Source organism: Protomyctophum bolini, assembly GCF_963924005.1.
Source record: "Protomyctophum bolini genome assembly, chromosome: 16".
Taxonomy (NCBI): Eukaryota; Metazoa; Chordata; class Actinopteri; order Myctophiformes; family Myctophidae; genus Protomyctophum; species Protomyctophum bolini.
The window spans coordinates 22,583,391-22,602,694 of NC_137877.1; the positions used below are offsets into that span (position 1 = coordinate 22,583,391).

The 19,304-nt window shown below is 42.0% G+C and overlaps 1 protein-coding gene across 1 annotated transcript in view; it reads left to right on the forward strand.

The window, feature by feature from the left end:
- LOC308330452 (SH3 domain-binding protein 4) overlaps positions 1 to 18,839 on the forward strand; it is a 54,236-nt gene extending 35,397 nt beyond the window's left edge. The window contains exons 4-5 of the mRNA XM_080785312.1: positions 12,368 to 12,556; positions 14,268 to 18,839. Coding sequence (XP_080641438.1) covers positions 12,368 to 12,556; positions 14,268 to 14,495 — 417 coding nt within the window. The 3' untranslated portion in view covers positions 14,496 to 18,839. The remainder of the gene's footprint in view (positions 1 to 12,367; positions 12,557 to 14,267) is intronic.
- Positions 18,840 to 19,304: the final 465 nt, after the last annotated feature.

Consider the following 19,304-nt stretch of genomic DNA (forward strand, 5'->3'; position numbering starts at 1 on the left):
CTAAATCCTGCCATGACCTATTTTTAAGTGAGCAAAGACTGTTTTCTCCCCTCCTCCCATTTGTAAAGAAAAAATCACACTTGTGTGAGGGGCGCTCTTATCATTTTACATCGTCATACCTCACATTCCGTGCTCAGCCAATCGAGGGCCCTATTTTCGTCAGTGCTAAACCCCTTATCCCTAAACGTCTTTGCCTTTTTGAGGGGCCTATGTCCAGCTGTTAGTCTGTGTGTAAACACAAACTTTGTCCTAACACAATCATGAAATGCCATTGACAATGAATGGACAATTTTGAGTGTTTGTGTGCACAAACATAGCATAACACAAACATTGAAGATGAAGGTGAGGACGCAAATTCTGACACATGATAAGAGTGCCCCTCACTTCACACGGGTGTGATTTTTTTTAAACTATTTTTAAAAACATTAAAATTGTTCAACTATCAGTTGTGAGATTGTAGATTGGCTATTTGAACTATTCAAAAATGTTTTTCAAAAATAGTAAAAAAAAAAAAGGCAAAGAAGTTTAGGCATAAGGGCTTTAGCACTGATGGAAATAGGGCCCCAAATAATTTCCGTGGTACACACACAAAGACTGGCCATAGGAGGGGCTAGCACCCCTCAAAATCACACTGTGAAGTGAGTGTGTTGTTATCATCATACATCACGTAACGTTCCGTGCTCAGCCAATCGGCTGAGCACATTCCGACCATTCCGTGCTCATACGGTCAGACACAAATGAGGGTCTATACATCATCTCATTCCGGCCAATCACAATTTGCGTCCTCACCTTCGTTGGCTGGCCATTCAATGTCAATTGGCATTTAATGTTTGTTTTAAGTTAACACAATGAGGGGCTAGCGCCCCTCAAAAACTGCGAAAATAGCATAGATCTACTATTTCTCCACACAACACCAAGACTCAAGGATAACGGATTATGATTCTGCAAAGGATCTGTAGATTCCGTAAAATATTTATGTTATGTATTTTTCATTTCTTTTTACAAACTATTATTAATTGCACTTTTTGGAAAACGAGTTTCAAAGCAATCACATAATCTCCTTCAGAGACCCTCGTCTGATCAGCGTTTGAATAATTTCCAGCCAGATCACTCAGGCTTGATAAGGACTTAGGAGTTATAATGACATCCTATTTCTGGGGGGATGACTTTCAAAGCTGGAGACTGAGAGGGCCTCTGGGGTGATTAATGTGTGATTAGAGCTCTGCTCTTTGTCATTTCTTCTTAACACGGCTCTCTGCTATTTTTTCCCCTCACTACCACATTCCCCAAGGGCTGCTTCTCCTTCCGCTGCGTCCGTCCCCCCGTTAGATTGTTCCTAACGACATGCAGAATAGCATCGCTATTCTGGGCATGTCGTAATGGGGGTGAACAGATGCACATTCGTATAAAATAACCGATCTACAAGCTCACCATTGTTCCACATACAGTGGTTGCCCTGATCACTCAATGGTTTTTGTGGGTCCGAACCCGATTATCTTTTTTTAAATATATGTTTATTGGTAGTAGTTTTCAACAATGTAGTACAGTTTGAACATACCATATTTATTTATTTTCTCCCTCACCCCATCCCTCCCCCCACAGTTATCGTCATCATTAAACAATATAGAAAATAACAATTGAGTACAGACATACAAAAACAACCATGTATATTTGACATATAATATGAACAGTAGGAAACAAAAATAATAATTTAAGCACAAATAACAAAAACAATAACAATATAAATAACATAATAAACATTTTAATAAAATAAAATAAAACAAAACAAATAAAATTATGAGTTGGGTTATTTGAGTTCAAAAGAGTTACAAGTTATGTTGGAAAATATTGTGTTGAATCGGAAAGTTGTCATACAGCACCCTCTATACAGACCGAACCCGATTTTGAAGAGTCCTCCTAGTCCAACTATCTATTTGAACAACACATATTGATATGTTTCTTTTTGAGAACTTTTAACTCATATCCACGCAACAAATAAATAATAAAACACAAATAACCCCGATCTACCAAGTACACATACATAGAATTTAAATGGCTAAGTCGCTGGGTGTGTCCAAGTGCTGACAATGCAACATGTCTCTCTTTTCTTCCCCAGAGATTGTGCTTGTTTGTGTATGTTGTGCTGTTTTTTTCACACAATGCTGGTTCCTATAGAACAGCGATTCCCAAACTGGAGGTCGGGACCCCCAGGGAGGTCCCCAAATTATTTTACACTTAATGTGCAACATTGTTTTCTCACTCAACAGTAAACAAAAAACATACAGTATAATGTTATGGGTATCTGCACATTTCCAAATACCTTTTTAATACCAAATGGGCCAAAAGAGTAAGGGCGTTACTCGAGTAGGCGTTGTAAGCTTGTAATTTGGATATTTTCTCAATATGTATCTGTGGAACCAAGTCAAACAAGTCAAGGGAGACACATGGTGACTGGTACTGAAGCTAGAGGGTCATGCTGAATGTGGATGACAGTAGTACCCATAATGTCATCATAAGTGTCTCCCGCCACAGCTCCATGCTTTCAGGCAATGTTAATTTTGTGGACTAAAACTATGACGAATAATGTTGGTCGACTACCTTTTTTTTTCACTCATGAAAACTAAATAAAAACTAAGCTATGATGACTAAAACTAAGACTAAATATATTCACAATTTAAAAAAAACAAATAAAAACTAGACTAAAATGTCACGGAGTGACTAGTGGGGAAGATATCCAGTAGAACTAACATTTTATGCTTGGTTGCGCTTGGGTGTTGCACTCTGAAAATAGCAGATCTACAAGTAGGTTATTTTCTGCATGCAACCAAACTGTAAACTGCTTGTAAAATCAGGCATTACGATGCCATTAAAGCACGGCAAAATATTTTTTTTCAGTCGACTAAAGCTTGAAAATACTACAACCTTTCAAATAATACTAAATTATTAAGACTATGACTAAAACTAAATCTAGTAGGATATACCATGATGCCATAACCGTTATGGCATCCTGGTATATCCTGGGGTTTTGACCAGGGGGGGGGTATAGTGGGCAGACATGGCATTGTTGACTAGGTTATAGAAAGCCACCAATGGAGAGCGTGGGCAGAAACCCTCCCCATCACCAGAAAACAGGTTAAGAGGAAAGAAATTGCCAAAGCCCACGGGTTTGATTGAGATATAGTGTAAGTGAGGCAGATGGGAATGGAGCCTGGCAGGACAAAACCGAGATGGAAATGATGATGGGTCTGAGAAATAATAGGAGAGAGATTGAAGCCGCGGGTGGAAGGCAGAGCCGTGCGTTTTACTCTGCCAGGTGTTCATGACAACAAAAGCATATTTGTTTCCCACTCACATTGAGATTGTTGTTTTTCATGGTGGTTCTCGTGTGGAGGCGAGAAAGGGGTCGGGCTGAGAACGTCTCCACCTGTGCAAACTAAGACGCACGTGTGATCTCTAGAGTCTGACCCATGCCAGGTTCCATACAGATTTCCCAGACTGCCGATTTTAACAATCTTTTGACTGAAAACATTTAACTTAAAACATTTAAATCTATGAAAATAAACACAAATAACTTCTAGATAATAATAATATTAAAAAGATCACTTGAATTGAACTTTATTGTTCCCAGTGTCCCGACTCCCTATTCTGGGTGCGAGCGTTCAGCGAATATAGCAGATCTACAATGCAATGCATTGTGTGCTTGTACAGTACATTGGCATTTTTTGATGAAGATATTCTGTGTAGAGGGAAATGGTGTTCACTTTCCCAATCAGGAACGTAGACACCATTCAAAGTAATAGGGCAACAGAAAAGAACAGGGCGTCTGCGTCCATTGAGTTCAATGTAGGCATGATCTATTCGGTTCCTCAAGCTACTGTATATAATGACCTGGGGATGCAGGACACATCGGCTGCATTATTGGAGATGCCGACATTGTAAACAAATCAGACACATCTGAAGTGAGTGGTACTGTACTGTACTGTACTGTACTGTACTGTACTGTACTGTACCGTACCGTACCGTACCGTACCGTACCGTACCGTACCGTACCGTACCGTACCGTACTGTACTGCAGGGTGAGCTTGTAGACCTGAGAATACTTGGTGTGTGTGTGTGTGTGTGTGTGTGTGTGTGTGTGTGTGTTTGCTTGCGTGCGTGCGTGCATTAGGCTGTGCAACAGTGACGCTTAGACATACAGACAAGACACAGAGACATACACACATTGCTGAGTGTAGGAGTGGTTAGCACCACTAAAAAAAGTCAAACAATGGTCGCGGTATTGGGCAGACTGATATGTGGGCCCTATATTCTGATCTCCCCCCGCACCATATCGCCCTGAAGTGCATCTGCAGGAGTTGCTTTCACATTTTGACAAGAGGATGATTTATACCGTAGGGGGGACGATGCCGGGTTTCACCATGCTGATTGCTAAGCTGGTGAAGCAATCTCTCTGGCATTTAACTAAGCCATGTGGGCATTCATACACACATAGCGCACACACACACACACACACAGAATTCCATAACCTCATCCATAATACCCAGCTGACATTTTAGAAAAACAGCACAGCATATAATTTCTCCTGCGTGTGGCCTAAAGCCGTTGTAAAACGCACTAATTATGCCATGCAGTCTCTGTTCTGTCTCACAGCAGTCTCTCCGTACAACTACTATTATTAGCTAAAACATCATGCTAGTTACCAGCAAACAAAAATCATCTTTGTCTTGAATGTTGTATGACTTCTAAACTTTCAAACATGTTTGGGGTCATTTTAAAGTCTACTCTGCTGGCTTTTGTGCAGCACACCAGTTTTTTTGTTGCTTGATTCAGATTTTTTTGTTTTTAGTTGCTTGATTTTATTTGATCAGACACTCATTTTAACCATGTTAGACTAATTGAAAAGACTGGGGGCGTTTTTCATTTATTTTTTTGTATTTGTTTTGGAAACTAAGTAAATGAAAAAAGTAATTGAAAAAATAAACACTGCAGTAGAAGGACAATATGAGTTTGTTTTCAAATAATATAACATGACGGTTTAAATGGAGTTTGAAGTTGCAATGGGTTTATATAGGAAGGGGGTGTGTCGAGGATGCTCACAACAGCCATAGTAGTAAAATGACCCCAGACATGTTTGAAAGTGAAATATCCCTTTAAGCCTTAAGAGCACAACTCACTTTGTAAGATGTTAGAAGATTCATCAACCACTCGCTGTGTGCTTTCTTATCTTTATATCGTCTCTGTCAGGAGGAAACCTCATGTGTCCAAAACTGTTGCTTTTCAGGATCCAAAAGCGAAACGAGTTCCCAACGGATGTCGAACTTGTGGATCTGCCACCTTGGATGCTTTTGTCTGATCTGTGGTATGATCGAGTAGGGCAGGGGCATTCATTTACCCCCCAAAAAACACAAATAGTTACCGGTAGTTAATATGGACATTGGAGGTTTCTGCCCGACAGCAACGATATGAAAACTTTCCACCGTGTCTACCTGGGACACGTTTCGCCACCTGAATAACAACAGATGGTGAAAAGTTGCCTGGAGTCTCTAAAGAGTGTCGTCCCAACATTCACCAGTGAGGATGGGGCCTAATGAAGACAGTCTCTAGAGAGTGTCGTCCCAACATTCACCAGTGAGGATGGGGCCTAATGAAGACAGTCTCTAAAGAGTGTCGTCCCAACATTCACCAGTGAGGATGGGGCCTAATGAAGACAGTCTCTAAAGAGTGTCGTCCCAACATTCACCAGTGAGGATGGGGCCTAATGAAGACAGTCTCTAAAGAGTGTCGTCCCAACATTCACCAGTGAGGATGGGGCCTAATGAAGACAGTCTCTAAAGAGTGTCGTCCCAACATTCACCAGTGAGGATGGGGCCTAATGAAGACAGTCTCTAAAGAGTGTCGTCCCAACATTCACCAGTGAGGATGGGGCCTAATGAAGACAGTCTCTAAAGAGTGTCGTCCCAACATTCACCATTGAGGATGGGGCCTAATGAAGACAGTCTCTAAAGAGTGTCGTCCCAACATTCACCAGTGAGGATGGGGCCTAATGAAGACAGTCTCTAAAGAGTGTCGTCCCAACATTCACCAGTGAGGATGGGGCCTAATGAAGACACCCCCGTGCCGCTGCCAGACCCGCCTCCACAGTTCACTGCAGAGAGGGAGGTTTACGCTATAGATTACACAAGCAATTAAATGGAAGCTGGAGGAATTAGTCAAACACAAAGAACAAAGCTGCCAGTGGGGAGCGTCACTACTAGTGCAATTATTGATTATGTCGATCCTTTATTCAACATCCCTATCCTTCCACACCAGTGCTTTTCAAAGTGGCCCAGGGGGTCCTTGGGGGGTTCCTCATAGTCCCCATCAGAATTAGTTAGTAAAGCAGCAAGACAATTGCTGACAATTTGATATGTCTCGGTAATTATGCGACTAGATCCTAGATTGGCTATTTTTAAGAATATTTGTATAGAGGGAGTAGGGAGTATGTGTGCAAAATAAATATAAATTAATTGGTGTTAATCTTGTATTATTTGTTTACGTAGAGGTTAAATATTTTCAATTATAAACCATTTTGCAATCTTGACAAAATACCAGTCAAACATCAGTATCAAAATTGGAGTTTGGCTTTAAACCCCAAACTCTGGCCTCCGTTGGGCTCTATTTATAAGAGGCATGGCGCTTTTAGGATTTTATTAAATATGGCAGCTCTATGCGGGTGAGAACAGAACATTGCTATATTTGGTTCTTGGGAACAGTCCTTTCATGTCTCAACATCCATGGCCTGGAGGCATTATGTTTCCTGATTGTTCATCCATCCGCCCATCTGTATATACTGTATGTCTGTCTGTCTGTCCGTATGTCCATCACAGCCTTCTGAACAAACACAATGTTTCAGGAACACCATAAGGGAATCTCATTACAGTTTGGCACAAAAAACGTCCACTTGGACAGTAGACGTTTTACAACCTTGATGTGGGATTTCTAGTTGATCAGTTAGTTTAGTTTGTTGTTTATTTGCCTCTCAAGTGCTGTACTATGTCCCCAGGACATTTTCAGCATTTTAACCCAGAACGCAGGTCACCACCAGTGAACAAAGTTGTAGTTTAACCCATTAGAACCGGGAAAGCACCTGTGTCATTTTAGATTTCCATTCTTGGAAATCTGTGCAAATCTATATATATAATTTTTAAAGCAAACATTTTTCACTCAAATCTTTGCTTCTGAGGGTCCCTGGAACAAAATATTTTGATATTGGGGGGTCGGCGGCCAAATACATAAATAATTTTGGGGGTCCTAGTAGTAATAGTTTTGAGCACGCACTGATAGCAACATAAATTCTTTTCAGAAAACCTTTAGGATTTAGAAGACATTTTTAGAATTGGCCTCAGGTCTTCAACAGGTCTTTATAGAGTGGAGCAGCCAGACATTAGCTGGAGGTGAGGCAGGACACGATCTCCTTCATTTCAGCATGCTGGGATTTCCTGCCACTGTGCAGAGAAAGGAAAAGGAAAGGAAAGGAAACAGGTGCTTGTCGAAGGCCTTATCTTTGTGACGGGGGTCTCCTCCATGCCCCCCCCCCCAACATCACAACACAACATCCCGCAAGGAGACCAGAATCAGCCACTCGTGTATACAAAGTACCCCCCGGCCCCCCCTCCTCCTGACAGTTGTATTATCTCTGTATCTCTGTCAGTCTTGATCGGCCATCCCCCAATATCCTTATCCACCGTGTTTAATAGGCATACTAATCCATACATGATGTGCAAATTCAACATCTAAAGTGCCTATACTCAAGCCACAGATGTTGCCCATCTAACAGGGCTGCTTGTGTTGTGAAATATATATATATGTTTTATGCCATCTGTTCCTCGGTGTGTGTGTCTGGTGTGGTGGTGCCGTCGCAGCAGTTCAAAGTGCTAGCATTACACTTGAGGGAAATGCAGAAATACATGCAGTGAGACATTGAGAATTGAGTCAGTTGTCTACTAATTTAGTAATTGATTTTAATCGATTTTAATCGATTCATTGCTTGCCGTTTATCAGTTTATCACCGGAGACGGACGGGGAGGATATAAATGGAAGAAAGAATAATAATAATACAAAATAAATCTCTTGTCAGTCTTGCAATGACGTGAATAATAATAATTTCCACTATCCTGGCAAAAAAAAAAGTGGGATCGGATTAGTGGGATCTGTGCTGCTATGAAGACTGTTCTGCTGGAGCCGACACAAAGCTGCCCTCAGGGGGGTGGGGGGGTGATGAATTTAATCTGGCAGCGGTTCAACATTCCTGGATAACAGTTAGACGGGCGGGGGAGGGGGGGGGGCATTGACTGTGCCTATCTCACGTCTCAATGGGAGTGCAACACTGAGGCATGGCATCCCACCCCCTCACCCCTCCTCCCTCCATCTTCCATATCCTGTCATTCTCTGCATTCTTTTGCACCGTGGAACCTTGGCTTCCAAATTCGGAGCTTTTTAAAATGTGACTGATCGCCCCTGGCCTGTGTGTGACTGACTGCGTCGGGTCTGCATAAGTCAGACGGGGCCGCATGCGCATTCAGTGTGCGACTGACTGGCCATGCGTGGCGTGCTGCGTAATTGCATATAGAGGGTTCAGGGGAAGGATTGCAGTGTAGAGCCAGAGTTTGTTGAGTTCGGACTCCACCGATCTCCGCCTTTTCAAGCCGTGACCCACAGAAAGAATCATATTTGAACTGTGGACCCTACACCCTGATAAGCACTTGGAATGTAGGAGTCATTACATTCAGTTTGACTCAGTTCCACAGAAAAATATTTCCACAATGGTTATATCTGATATATGACCAGTTTTCATAGTATCGTTTGTTGATTGCTTTCATCTGTCACCCCACTGTCAAATCCTGTAGGTTGAGAACCACTGGCCTAGAGCAGTGGTGGTGCCGACATGTCCAGGTGTTGGCCTTGGGGTTTTGTGACAAACGCACATTTTTATTGCAACATAATTCAACTATACTGTGTCCGACAAGTCCAGGTGTTGGCCTTAGGCTTTTGTGACAAACTCACATTTTTATTGCAACATATTTGTGTGTGTGCGTGCGTGCATGTGTGCGTGCGTGCGCGCAGGCGTGCAGGCGTGCGTGCGTGGACACGTGACCCCTTTGTTTGCATGCGTGTACCTTATTTGATTTTTGGCAAATCTCTTGTGCCTTGTCCAGTGATTGGCTGGCTGTGTTGGGGTCAGACTGTGTGTATTTCCACTGCATCTGCTCTTTCCACAAATAACCAACTGTCCTCCCAGAGTGGCTGCAGAGACAGAGAAAGATAAGCTCCTGCCTCCTGTACAGCAGCAGTTCCCCCCATGCGGGGCATTTTGAACTGGGGACCCGGGCCGTGACAAGCACAACTTGGAATGTATGGGGTTGAGGCATTACATTTTGGTTTGATTCGGTTCCACAGATAAATAATTGTGAAAATAGCAGATCTACAAGGTCCATCACAACATCAATATAATATGATATCGACGCTGTCGGGTGAAAACCTTTTTCATTATTATATTAAAAATATATATAGATAGCCAGAAGTAGCTGGACTAGTCGATCTATAAGCTTTTGTACGACACTCTTTTATCGCAGCAACGATATGGTCTGTATGTATGGTACAGTATGCACCAATGACAGATTAGCTGCCGCTGCTATGCCAGACAGTCACAGCTGAGGAACACGTTAGCATCTTTACTGTAGCTCATCATTGGTGATATGTAGGCATTGTTAAGAATATGTGCATGTCACTGTAGTCCAATATAAAAAGGTGAAAGAGAGCATTTACCAGTTATATTCTCTCTATTTTAATATGCTGACTATGTTTTCCACCCTAAACGAGAAGCAGTTCTGCCTCCCATAGTCCCTCCATTGCTAATGTATTAAACATGCACGGTCCTTATTGGACTTTGTATATTTGATTTGACTGTGTAACCCTCTTCTTAACTCCTCCTTCAACTGCAAAGTCTGAGACTCACACAGAAAAATGTATTTTTTCTGTGTTCCCACACACACCTGTGTTTGCGTGATGTGACAACAAAGTGTCGATGTGTAGGCATTGTTCCAGATATTATGCATATCACTACTCGGCTGTCACTGCAATGCAAGATCATAACTCATCTCATGCTGCTAGGCTCATGTCAGCACATTAACACACATGGATTAGAGCCCGCCCCAAAGTCATTTGGATTCCAGTCCAAACATGTCAGCCCAACATTCTCTCATAGCGAACAAACTCTTGGCTTTCTCCTGAGAGGATGATTTACAGTTTATACTGTACATAGTTGCATGCCGGTGTCAAGAACCGAAAAATAGACTCCTCTACAAGCTCACTACTATGCATCGGAGCAGTGGTTTAAGGTTTAACCCATTTAGGCCTGAGGCCTAAATGCCTCTAAATCCTGACCTAAGGTTTCTGAAAAACTTCAAATATTTATATAGCAGCATCAAAAATGTTACATTTTTGAATACTGTACATACTGTACAGAACCCAAAAAATGGGTTCCCGGCCTGAGGGCGTAAAACACCACTTGGTTAAAGGAAAATCTATAATAGTGATAATACCAAAACATAAAAATGCGTTCATTGTCTTTAGGAAACAGAGCGCTAGTGTGAGCGTCGTCTTTTGCAATGTTTTGCAAATCGCAGATTGAGACTTTGTTGCTTCATTCACAAACTGCACACTTTCTGTACTAGCTTTGTTATCCATAGATTGCACAGTGAAGCCATGCCATTATTAAACCCTCCCTGTCTTGTGTTTTTAATGACATTGAACCCTATAGGCTTAAGCCTAGGATCCTTATTCTGGGGGAGCATTTGGTCCTAAAATAGCAGATCTACAAGCTCAACAACATGACATTTTATGAACTTATGATCTTGTTCTTTTTGGTGTGGACAAAAGAGTGTGTCATGTAGTAGCAAGTATTTGCTTTTTTTAATTTAAATGGGTAAATACAATTCTTTGTTTCACTAAGGCCTCTTTCTGTGCTCGCTCATACTTCACCAGTGTCTGGCCGTACCTTTTCATAAGATGAAATAGGATGAACATTTATTGATTCCCATGGGGGGAAATAATATACTGTAGGTATCGCAGAAGCCTTGGCAGTATAATCGAGTGAAGCACATAATAAGAATAATCGTCAGGAGTCAAACCAAGATAGATAAGAATACAGATAAATTAAATTCAAGGTTCGTGGTGTTAGTCACGTACTAGTGCATTTGAAGTACAAATCCCAGTTTGTGGGGGGGGGGGGGGGGGGGGGGGGGGGGGGGGGGCAACAACATAAAAAAATGCCCCAATCTGACAACGGATAGCAATAATGTGGCACAGCAAAATGTACAAAACACAAGCAAGCTGAGAAGACACTTTCACCAATCACCAGTAACGATTGTGCCATGAAGGACACCCATAGTATATATGTGGCCGGTAGCGAGATGTCAGACATTGCGCAATAAGCTACGCCCGTGGCTGTTGTATGATAATAAGAGGAATGGCCGATTTTGGCTTTTTGCGACGACGCAAATTGGCCAGCTAACCTTCATTGATTTGTTTTTCTGCAGCATCTCTGCCCTCGAGCACGGCCCCTCTGCAACCCAATGGAACTTGTTTGTTGACTAGATGTATTTCATAAGCACAGTATTTTACCCGCACAATGAAGTAATATAAACTGCACACTTCTATATCAGCTAAAACTTTGTCAGGACAGGAAATGAACTTTGAAAGCCCCTTTCTCCCTCAGGTTTGCTTACCATGCTACTCCTGCTCTTTGTTCCCTGTGGTCGGCCCCGTACTGAACTATTAATCCTTGTTCTCTGTCTTACCTACCTGGTCTCTTCTCTTTTCATTCTATTCTCATCTCTAGCTTGTTCTTTTTTTGAACCACTTACTCTGTTGTCCACATGTACTTGTTCCCCTCCTTTTGTCCATCTACACCAAATCTCTTCGCTTAACAAATTAACTGCTCGTGACGGAATGTTCCGCCAATTAGGGCTCATAATGTGTCATGATGTAGCACGTTATGAGCCTGTAACTAGTAAGTAAGCCGTGCAGAGCCATGTGGCCCACAGGGCAAGAGACTATCTCCTGTTTCTGTAGCATGAGGCAGCATGATGTACAAGTATACCCCCTGGACATGACGCTAGTATGCCGCAGGGACTTATCCCCAATCCTGCTGAGGGCCAAGCAGGGAGGTATTGGGTGCCATTTTGTCTTTGGTGTGACCTGGTCAGGCAATAAAACCCCAACCTCCCAAACTCAGGCGGACAGTCATATTTCCGCTAAGTGGTTTATTGCTTAAGGTACATTGTGTCCTAACACTAAGCTCTCTCCTCGTCTCCTCTTCCCATCCCAGGCTCTGTTAAAGATGGACTGCCAGGGTCTGGTGGCCAGGCTGGTGATGGACTTTGTGCTGCTGACCACGGCTGTGGAAGTGGCCGGCCGCTGGAGGGAGTTGGCCGAGAGGCTGGCCAAAGTGTCCCGGCAGCAGATGGACGCTTATGAGGCCCCGCACAGGGACAAGAACGGAGTGGTGGACAGTGAGGTGAGTCTGGCTTAACTACAGAAGCATAGTTAGTTAACCTTCATTTGTGGAGTTCAGTGGCTACACACGCACACACACACACACACACACACACACACACACACACACACACACACACACACACACACACACACACACACACAATATTATATATTGACACGCAAATCCTCACATTTATTGCAATAGAACAGTAAAGTAGTTGTAACTAGAAAAAACTTAAACAATCAGGTACAGGTTATTGTGGGCTGGAAGTCAATAGCCAATCAGGATGGAATATGAAAAATCTCACTCGTGTGAAGTGAGGGGCGCTCTTATCATCATATATCATCACATTCTGGCCAATCACAATTTGCGCCCTCACTTTTCTGTCCTCACTTTTTATCCTGAATTCGTACAATCAAATCCTCGCTATGGGGTGCTCAGCCAATAAAATCATCGCTATGGGGTACACACCTTAGAGTATACCAGATTTCTCCTCCCATCCACTTGCATTAAGTTGCTCTAAAGCGCATGAGGCGATTTCACTCTTCCGGGTAGGAACAGAGTGCATTCTGGGATTGATTGGGCCAAACACATGAACGCGCTGGCTGTTGACTATCATTGCACGCGTTCGTTCACGTATGAAACAGCGTTCACGTGTCATCATGAACGTGCGCAATGATAGTCAACGGACCAGTGCATTCATGTGTTTGGCCCAGCGCTGCAATACCACATTCGGCCAATATGTCCATTTCGCCTCAGGGTTTCCTCCAGGTGCCGTCTCTATTAATATATACTCTAAGGTACACACAAAGCTGGGCATAGGTGGGGCTAGTGCCCCTCAAAAATCCGAAAGAGCTGTTATGTTTAATGACTATAGAGATACTGTGTACCCGATGTGTGTGATTTTTGGACAAAACTTTTAGGAGCACTGTCCAAAAATGTGTTTTGCTAAAATCTGCCTCCCTATGGTGCTATAACAGCTAGGCCCATGTGAAAGATTTGGCCCAGAGGTTCAGCCCTGGCATCCAGGGAGTTTGTGTGCATAGTTTTGCTGCAAGCAAGACAACAGTGCTGGAGATTAGCTGTTCACAGACAGAACTAGAAATGCACTCTGTCGAGGTGCCAACTTGCGCATTGCACATTGCACACCTACTTGTGCGTGTGTGTGCACAGTTTCACATCGACCAGGCCACAGTGCCGGAGATTAGCTGTGCACTTTCAGACTGGCGGAGACAATTAACTAAGATTCAGTGCCTTTTATAATTTAAATTAATAGGTTGTGAACTATTATAATGTAAGTTGAAACATAGTGTAACCAAGCTGACATGGTGTTCTGATTCAGCATACTCCAAACAAAGAGACTTGCACAGAGCTTGCCGAACAGAACAAAGTCCTTAGTGCACAAAACTAGTTTATAATCGCGACAGTTCATCTCTGAGTTCTGACTGTTAGTCCCCACTCAGTAATCTGCCTAGCAACTGTGACTCGAATCACTGTTCCAGCACTGTGTTACAGGCAATTTTAACTTTTTTACAGTTTTTCTTTTTTGAATTGCAACTTTTCACCTATAACATCATGCCAGAGACATGAATCAATTATTCTCTCTCTCTCTCTCTCTCTCTCTCTCTCTCTCTCTCTCTCTCTCTCTCTCTCTCTCTCTCTCTCTCTCTCTCTCTGTGCGTGTGCGTGTGCGTGCGCGCGGTGGGTGGGGTTGGGACATGCCATGCAGGCAATGTGGAAGCCGGCCTATGACTTCCTGGTGACGTGGGCGGCACAGATCGGCGACAGCTACCGAGATGTGATCCAGGAGCTGCACATGGGCCTGGACAAGATGAAGAGCCCCATCACCAAGCGCTGGAAGCACCTGACGGGCACGCTCATCCTGGTCAACTGTCTGGACGCGCTCCGCAGCTCTGCCTTCAGCCCCGCCCCTCAGGATGAGTCCTGCGCCATCTGAACAGGCATGGCAACCAATCGAGACACTTATACCCGTGCCACCTCCTCCCCTGCTAGGTTCCACTAGGCTACGCTAGCCTCTACTGAGTGCTACAGGGATGAGGTCTTTATTCGTAGGGCAACCCCGGGATGTTATATTATCGTCTCTGTCGGGTGGAAGCCTTGTGTGTGTCCAAATCTGTTTCTTTTTAGTATTATTTAAAAAATATATATAATTCAAGTAGTGAAAATAGTTGATTTACTAGATGGAATACGTAGATCTTCTATTTTCACTACTTTTGTGTGACACTCTTGTATGAGGCCAGGGCATTAATTTAAGAAACAAAACAATGAAATATGGAGATATAAGGTTTCTTCCCAATGGCAACGATATAATACCTGTGCCACGGCTTCCAACTGCAGATTTCCAATGCTATTTCTTTGTATTTGGAATGTGCTAAAATGAAGCATAAATCAGGGATATGAGTGTGTGATGGAATGAAGCCTAATTTTCTGATCTACACAAGCTAATCTAGAGCCCGAGGTGTATGGGCTTCATTATACAAAACTCAAGAACCTAATATTCTTTTCAAGCGCCACAACTAGGTCTGTCACGATTATGAGATTTGATATGATGATTAATTGCGATTGCAATTAAATTGTGTTTTTGTCGTTGAACACTGGAACATATGAATAGAAATTACAACTTTAAGTCATCAGGCGGCCGGGACCAATGACCTGATTCTCTGGTGCCGTGCATCTCGAAAATTATTCCCCTAGTTTAAAATGTGTTTAAAGTTTGGAATAATAGTTTTTATTTTGTTGGTATAATAATCGTTTGTATTGACCATCTCTTATTCTAAACTCATAGAGCGGCTAGCGAGACTAAACTAGCCTAATTGATTTGCATTATTTGGGGAAAAACAATGCAACGCCAACCGAAACCAACCTCTAAACCGGATCACACAGGCCTGTTTAGAACGAATACCAGGCTTTCCTCTGCGGTGGAAATTGTGCTAGTATTCTAGCTAAAACCAACACAGCAGCTACTGCCTCAAGGGTTAAGACAAACTCAGTGTTAAATGTGATCGCCGAAGCTTGTTTTGAGCCGGATCTACCAGCTCAAAACATGTTGTTACAATGCAATGTTTTGTGAGGAACCACTGGTGACTTACATTATTATAAAAAATATTATAAAATGAATAATAAATAAATCAAATGTATGTGAAAACAAATACAGGAAATCAATTACTCAGCCCACAGGCAGAGTTCACAAGAAAGAATATAAATTACCGGTAGCTCCGGACGCGCGCGCACACCCAAACACACACACACACACACACACACACACACAATCCAATCCACTTTATTTATAGAGCACAGAACAGCGTTGAACCAAAGTGCTGTACACTCGGTAAACAAATAAAATACTAAGAGTAAAACAAACGGGAATGAAACAGAGTGCAACATAGACACATTGTTTAACGGAAATAGCAACTCTCCGTCTGAATTAACAATTTAATTATTGAACATTTCAGATTGCCTTTTGACGTAATTAATCTCTAAATCCAGCACTCCCGTTGACGTAATGTCAATGTCAATGTCATTTTTTGGCATTCAAATCGTCTGGCAGAAGGCACTAAAAAGCTGCTATTAGGGGTGGCTTCATAACAAATAAATTGCACAGGGCAGATATGACAAGTAACTAAAATACAGTATACAAAGAAATTACGGAAATACCTGATCTACAAGCTTACAACCCGTCACGAAGTGACACCTTATAAGCTTGCAGATCTGCTATTCCTGCTTTTGTTGACGATTATGGCGATCATGCAAAAATAATTGCAATTATCTCAAATAATTGTGATTAGACTGTTATGTAATAATTTTGACAGGCCTACCTATGGGAGAAAAGCATTGGAAAATATGCAGAGGGAACCCGTTGCTGTGGTGTAAAGTCCTGGTTTTGGGACTACAAAACTGTAGCATTCGTCTTGACCACATTCACATGTCGGCCATTTTGCTCTTCTACGTCATACCAGTTACATACCAGTATGTAACACACTGTTTCTCACCTGGGGTCCAAATAGACCCTTATTATGTAAGGGATGATATCTGGCTAGGTGTTTCGCCTCGGTGGTTAATCACCCTGAAAATGAATTATATCCCGACCACCTAGCCAGATATTATCCCGCTTATTACATGGCTACCTAACATAAATTAATAAATCAACCCAAAACAAAAATATTCTATAAGTTTGGGCTGGCTGCGTCTGCCCAGCTGCAGGTGCTCAGAGGGTTTGATTAGGCAGCGGTCTCTTATAGTGGAGCGGTCTGTTATCAAGAAATAACACACTGCTGAATTCACCGATTGACCAATCAGAATCAAGCATTCAACCAAGCCATGTAATAAGGGTCTGTAACTCAGCTCAGTTAAATAAACACCCAGAGCTTTACAGTGTAGATCAGGGTCCAAGAGAATAATGGTGAATGGGGGGTACGTTACAGTGTAGATCAGGGTCCAAGAGAATAATGGTGAATGGGGGGTACGTTACAGTGTAGATCAGGGTCCAAGAGAATAATGGTGAATGGGGGGAACGTAACGTAATGCATATCAAACTGAAGGTTCCTCGAAATTAAAGCAAAGCGGCGTCCGTGTGAATATGGTCCATTGGAGGTATTTTACGTGTGCGTTGTCTGTCACGTTTGCTAGCATAGCATCGACGCTGTGTGACAGTTAGCTTCCTCTCAAGGCCACTGCTAGCTACTGTACTTCTATTTTGTTTTTGTATTTTTGGCTCTGCCTTCAAACCCTCACAGATCCGAGAGGGAGACCGTTTTAGTTGGCCCCGTGTGTGTGTGTCTCTCTCTCTCTCTGACTTTCTTTCTATGGCCGCAAGCCAAAACACACAATACTTTATGTATGTAGCGCTCAAGTATTCACAGAGACTATTTTTAATAGTTCTTGTCTTGCATAGTATGTATTTTTGTACTCTAAATATGGCACAGCAATTTCTTTTGTTTTGTTTTTGTTTTCTTTTGAACCCCATCGGTTGAACTGTGGACTGACTGCTTAAAAGAAGAAAGGAGAAGAAAAAAAAAACTTTTAAAAGAAAAGACACTTTTAAATGAAAATGGTTATCCTTGTTACAGTTAGCCTCGTCTCGTGTGTCAAATCAGCTAAAAGTTACATTTCTTATTTATATACAGCATATTATGTTACCTTTTAGAAAGAAGAATACACTCTTTAATTGTTCAGGTTGCCTATGTACTGTGGTCCATTTTTATTTCATTGTATTTCTTTCTGGTTACAACATCATACAATCTCAAGGACCGATACTGATCTCTGTAGTATTATTAATATTATTATTATTATTATAGAAAACTGAATGACCTGATTACTGTACTTTTTTTTTATCCTTTGCCTCACGCTTCTCAAAACGTGTTTGCCATCTCTGTTGGCTTGTGTTTTTTATTTGATTTCCAATTCACGCTAACCTTTTGTAAGTACCAAAGCTTGTCAAACATGAGCATCACCTCTGTCGGGTGGAAACCTCATTATGTCCTATAAACTATTACTTTTCAGGATTCCAATAAAATAAAGCAAAAGTAGCAGATCTACAAGCTCGTGCCGCGTTTCGAGCTTGTGCATCTGTTACTTTTGATGCTTTTGGGTCTGCGTGTGATCAGGTAGGGCATTCATTTACGAAAAAACTGAAAGAGTTTAAATATGGAGATAAGAGGTTTCTGCCCGATATCACTATGTATAAACACACACCCTGATTCAGCGTTTCTCAGTGGCGGAGGCCACTGTTTGGGCTGTGAGGATATTACAAGTGGGCCCCCAAATAATTGACAAAACACTAATATTTGAATGATAATATAAAAGAAAACTTTATGTAAAGTTTATGTATTTGAGACAAAGAGTAGAAAATGTTTACCATTTTAGCATGAACATTAGTGAGAACCAATTATATGAAGATAGGTTGAAAATGGGTGAAGTCAACCTTTCAGTACAGTACTTGAGTACCGCCACTGGCCGTGGACACTTTCAGGATCCAGAAAAGAAAAGGTTGGGAACCGTTAATCTAGCTGAGGCGTAGCACCAACAATGTTTCAATGCTTCCGGATAGGATTTCATTTCATTTCTTGTCTCCCTTCTCTGAACAAACATGTGTTTGTTATTAGTGCTGCGTACTATCCACATAGTCAGTTTAGTCACACATGTCCAGCCATCCATATCTCTGTTTCTCTTTATTGTTTTCTCTCTCTCTCTCTCTCTCTCTCTCTCTTTCTCTCTCTCTCTTTCTCTCTCTCTCTCTCTCTCTCCTTTGTGACTGCATAACTTTTGTGGTAAAGAATACAAATTGAAATGTAAACCTCTGTGTTTCTTCATTTACTGCATCCACTCGTATCCATTCCAAATCACAGTTTTCAGTGGTGGACGAAAGCAACATTATGAAAAGACTAGACTATATGATACTGTCTAGCCTATGTAGTTGTGTACTATTAATAGCCTACTTGACTTTGACTCAAATATTGGGTTTGAGTACTTTGTTTCTTTGTGTTTGTCTTTGTTTTCTTGTCTGAACAAGTAACGGGCTGTTTTGTTCTGTGTTATAATCAGCATTCTTGTTTGTGCAGAAGACAACCTCTTGTATTACTTTCGGCTGTTCCCTTCAGGGGTCTGCCTCCATCTCACCCTGTCCTCTGCCTCCTCTTCTCTCGCACCAAACTTCATGTCCTCTTTCGCTAAGACAACATCTCACTTAAATGTGTGAGATTTACCCATTTACCCATAGACGAGTGTATTACTTCCAAACTACCATAGT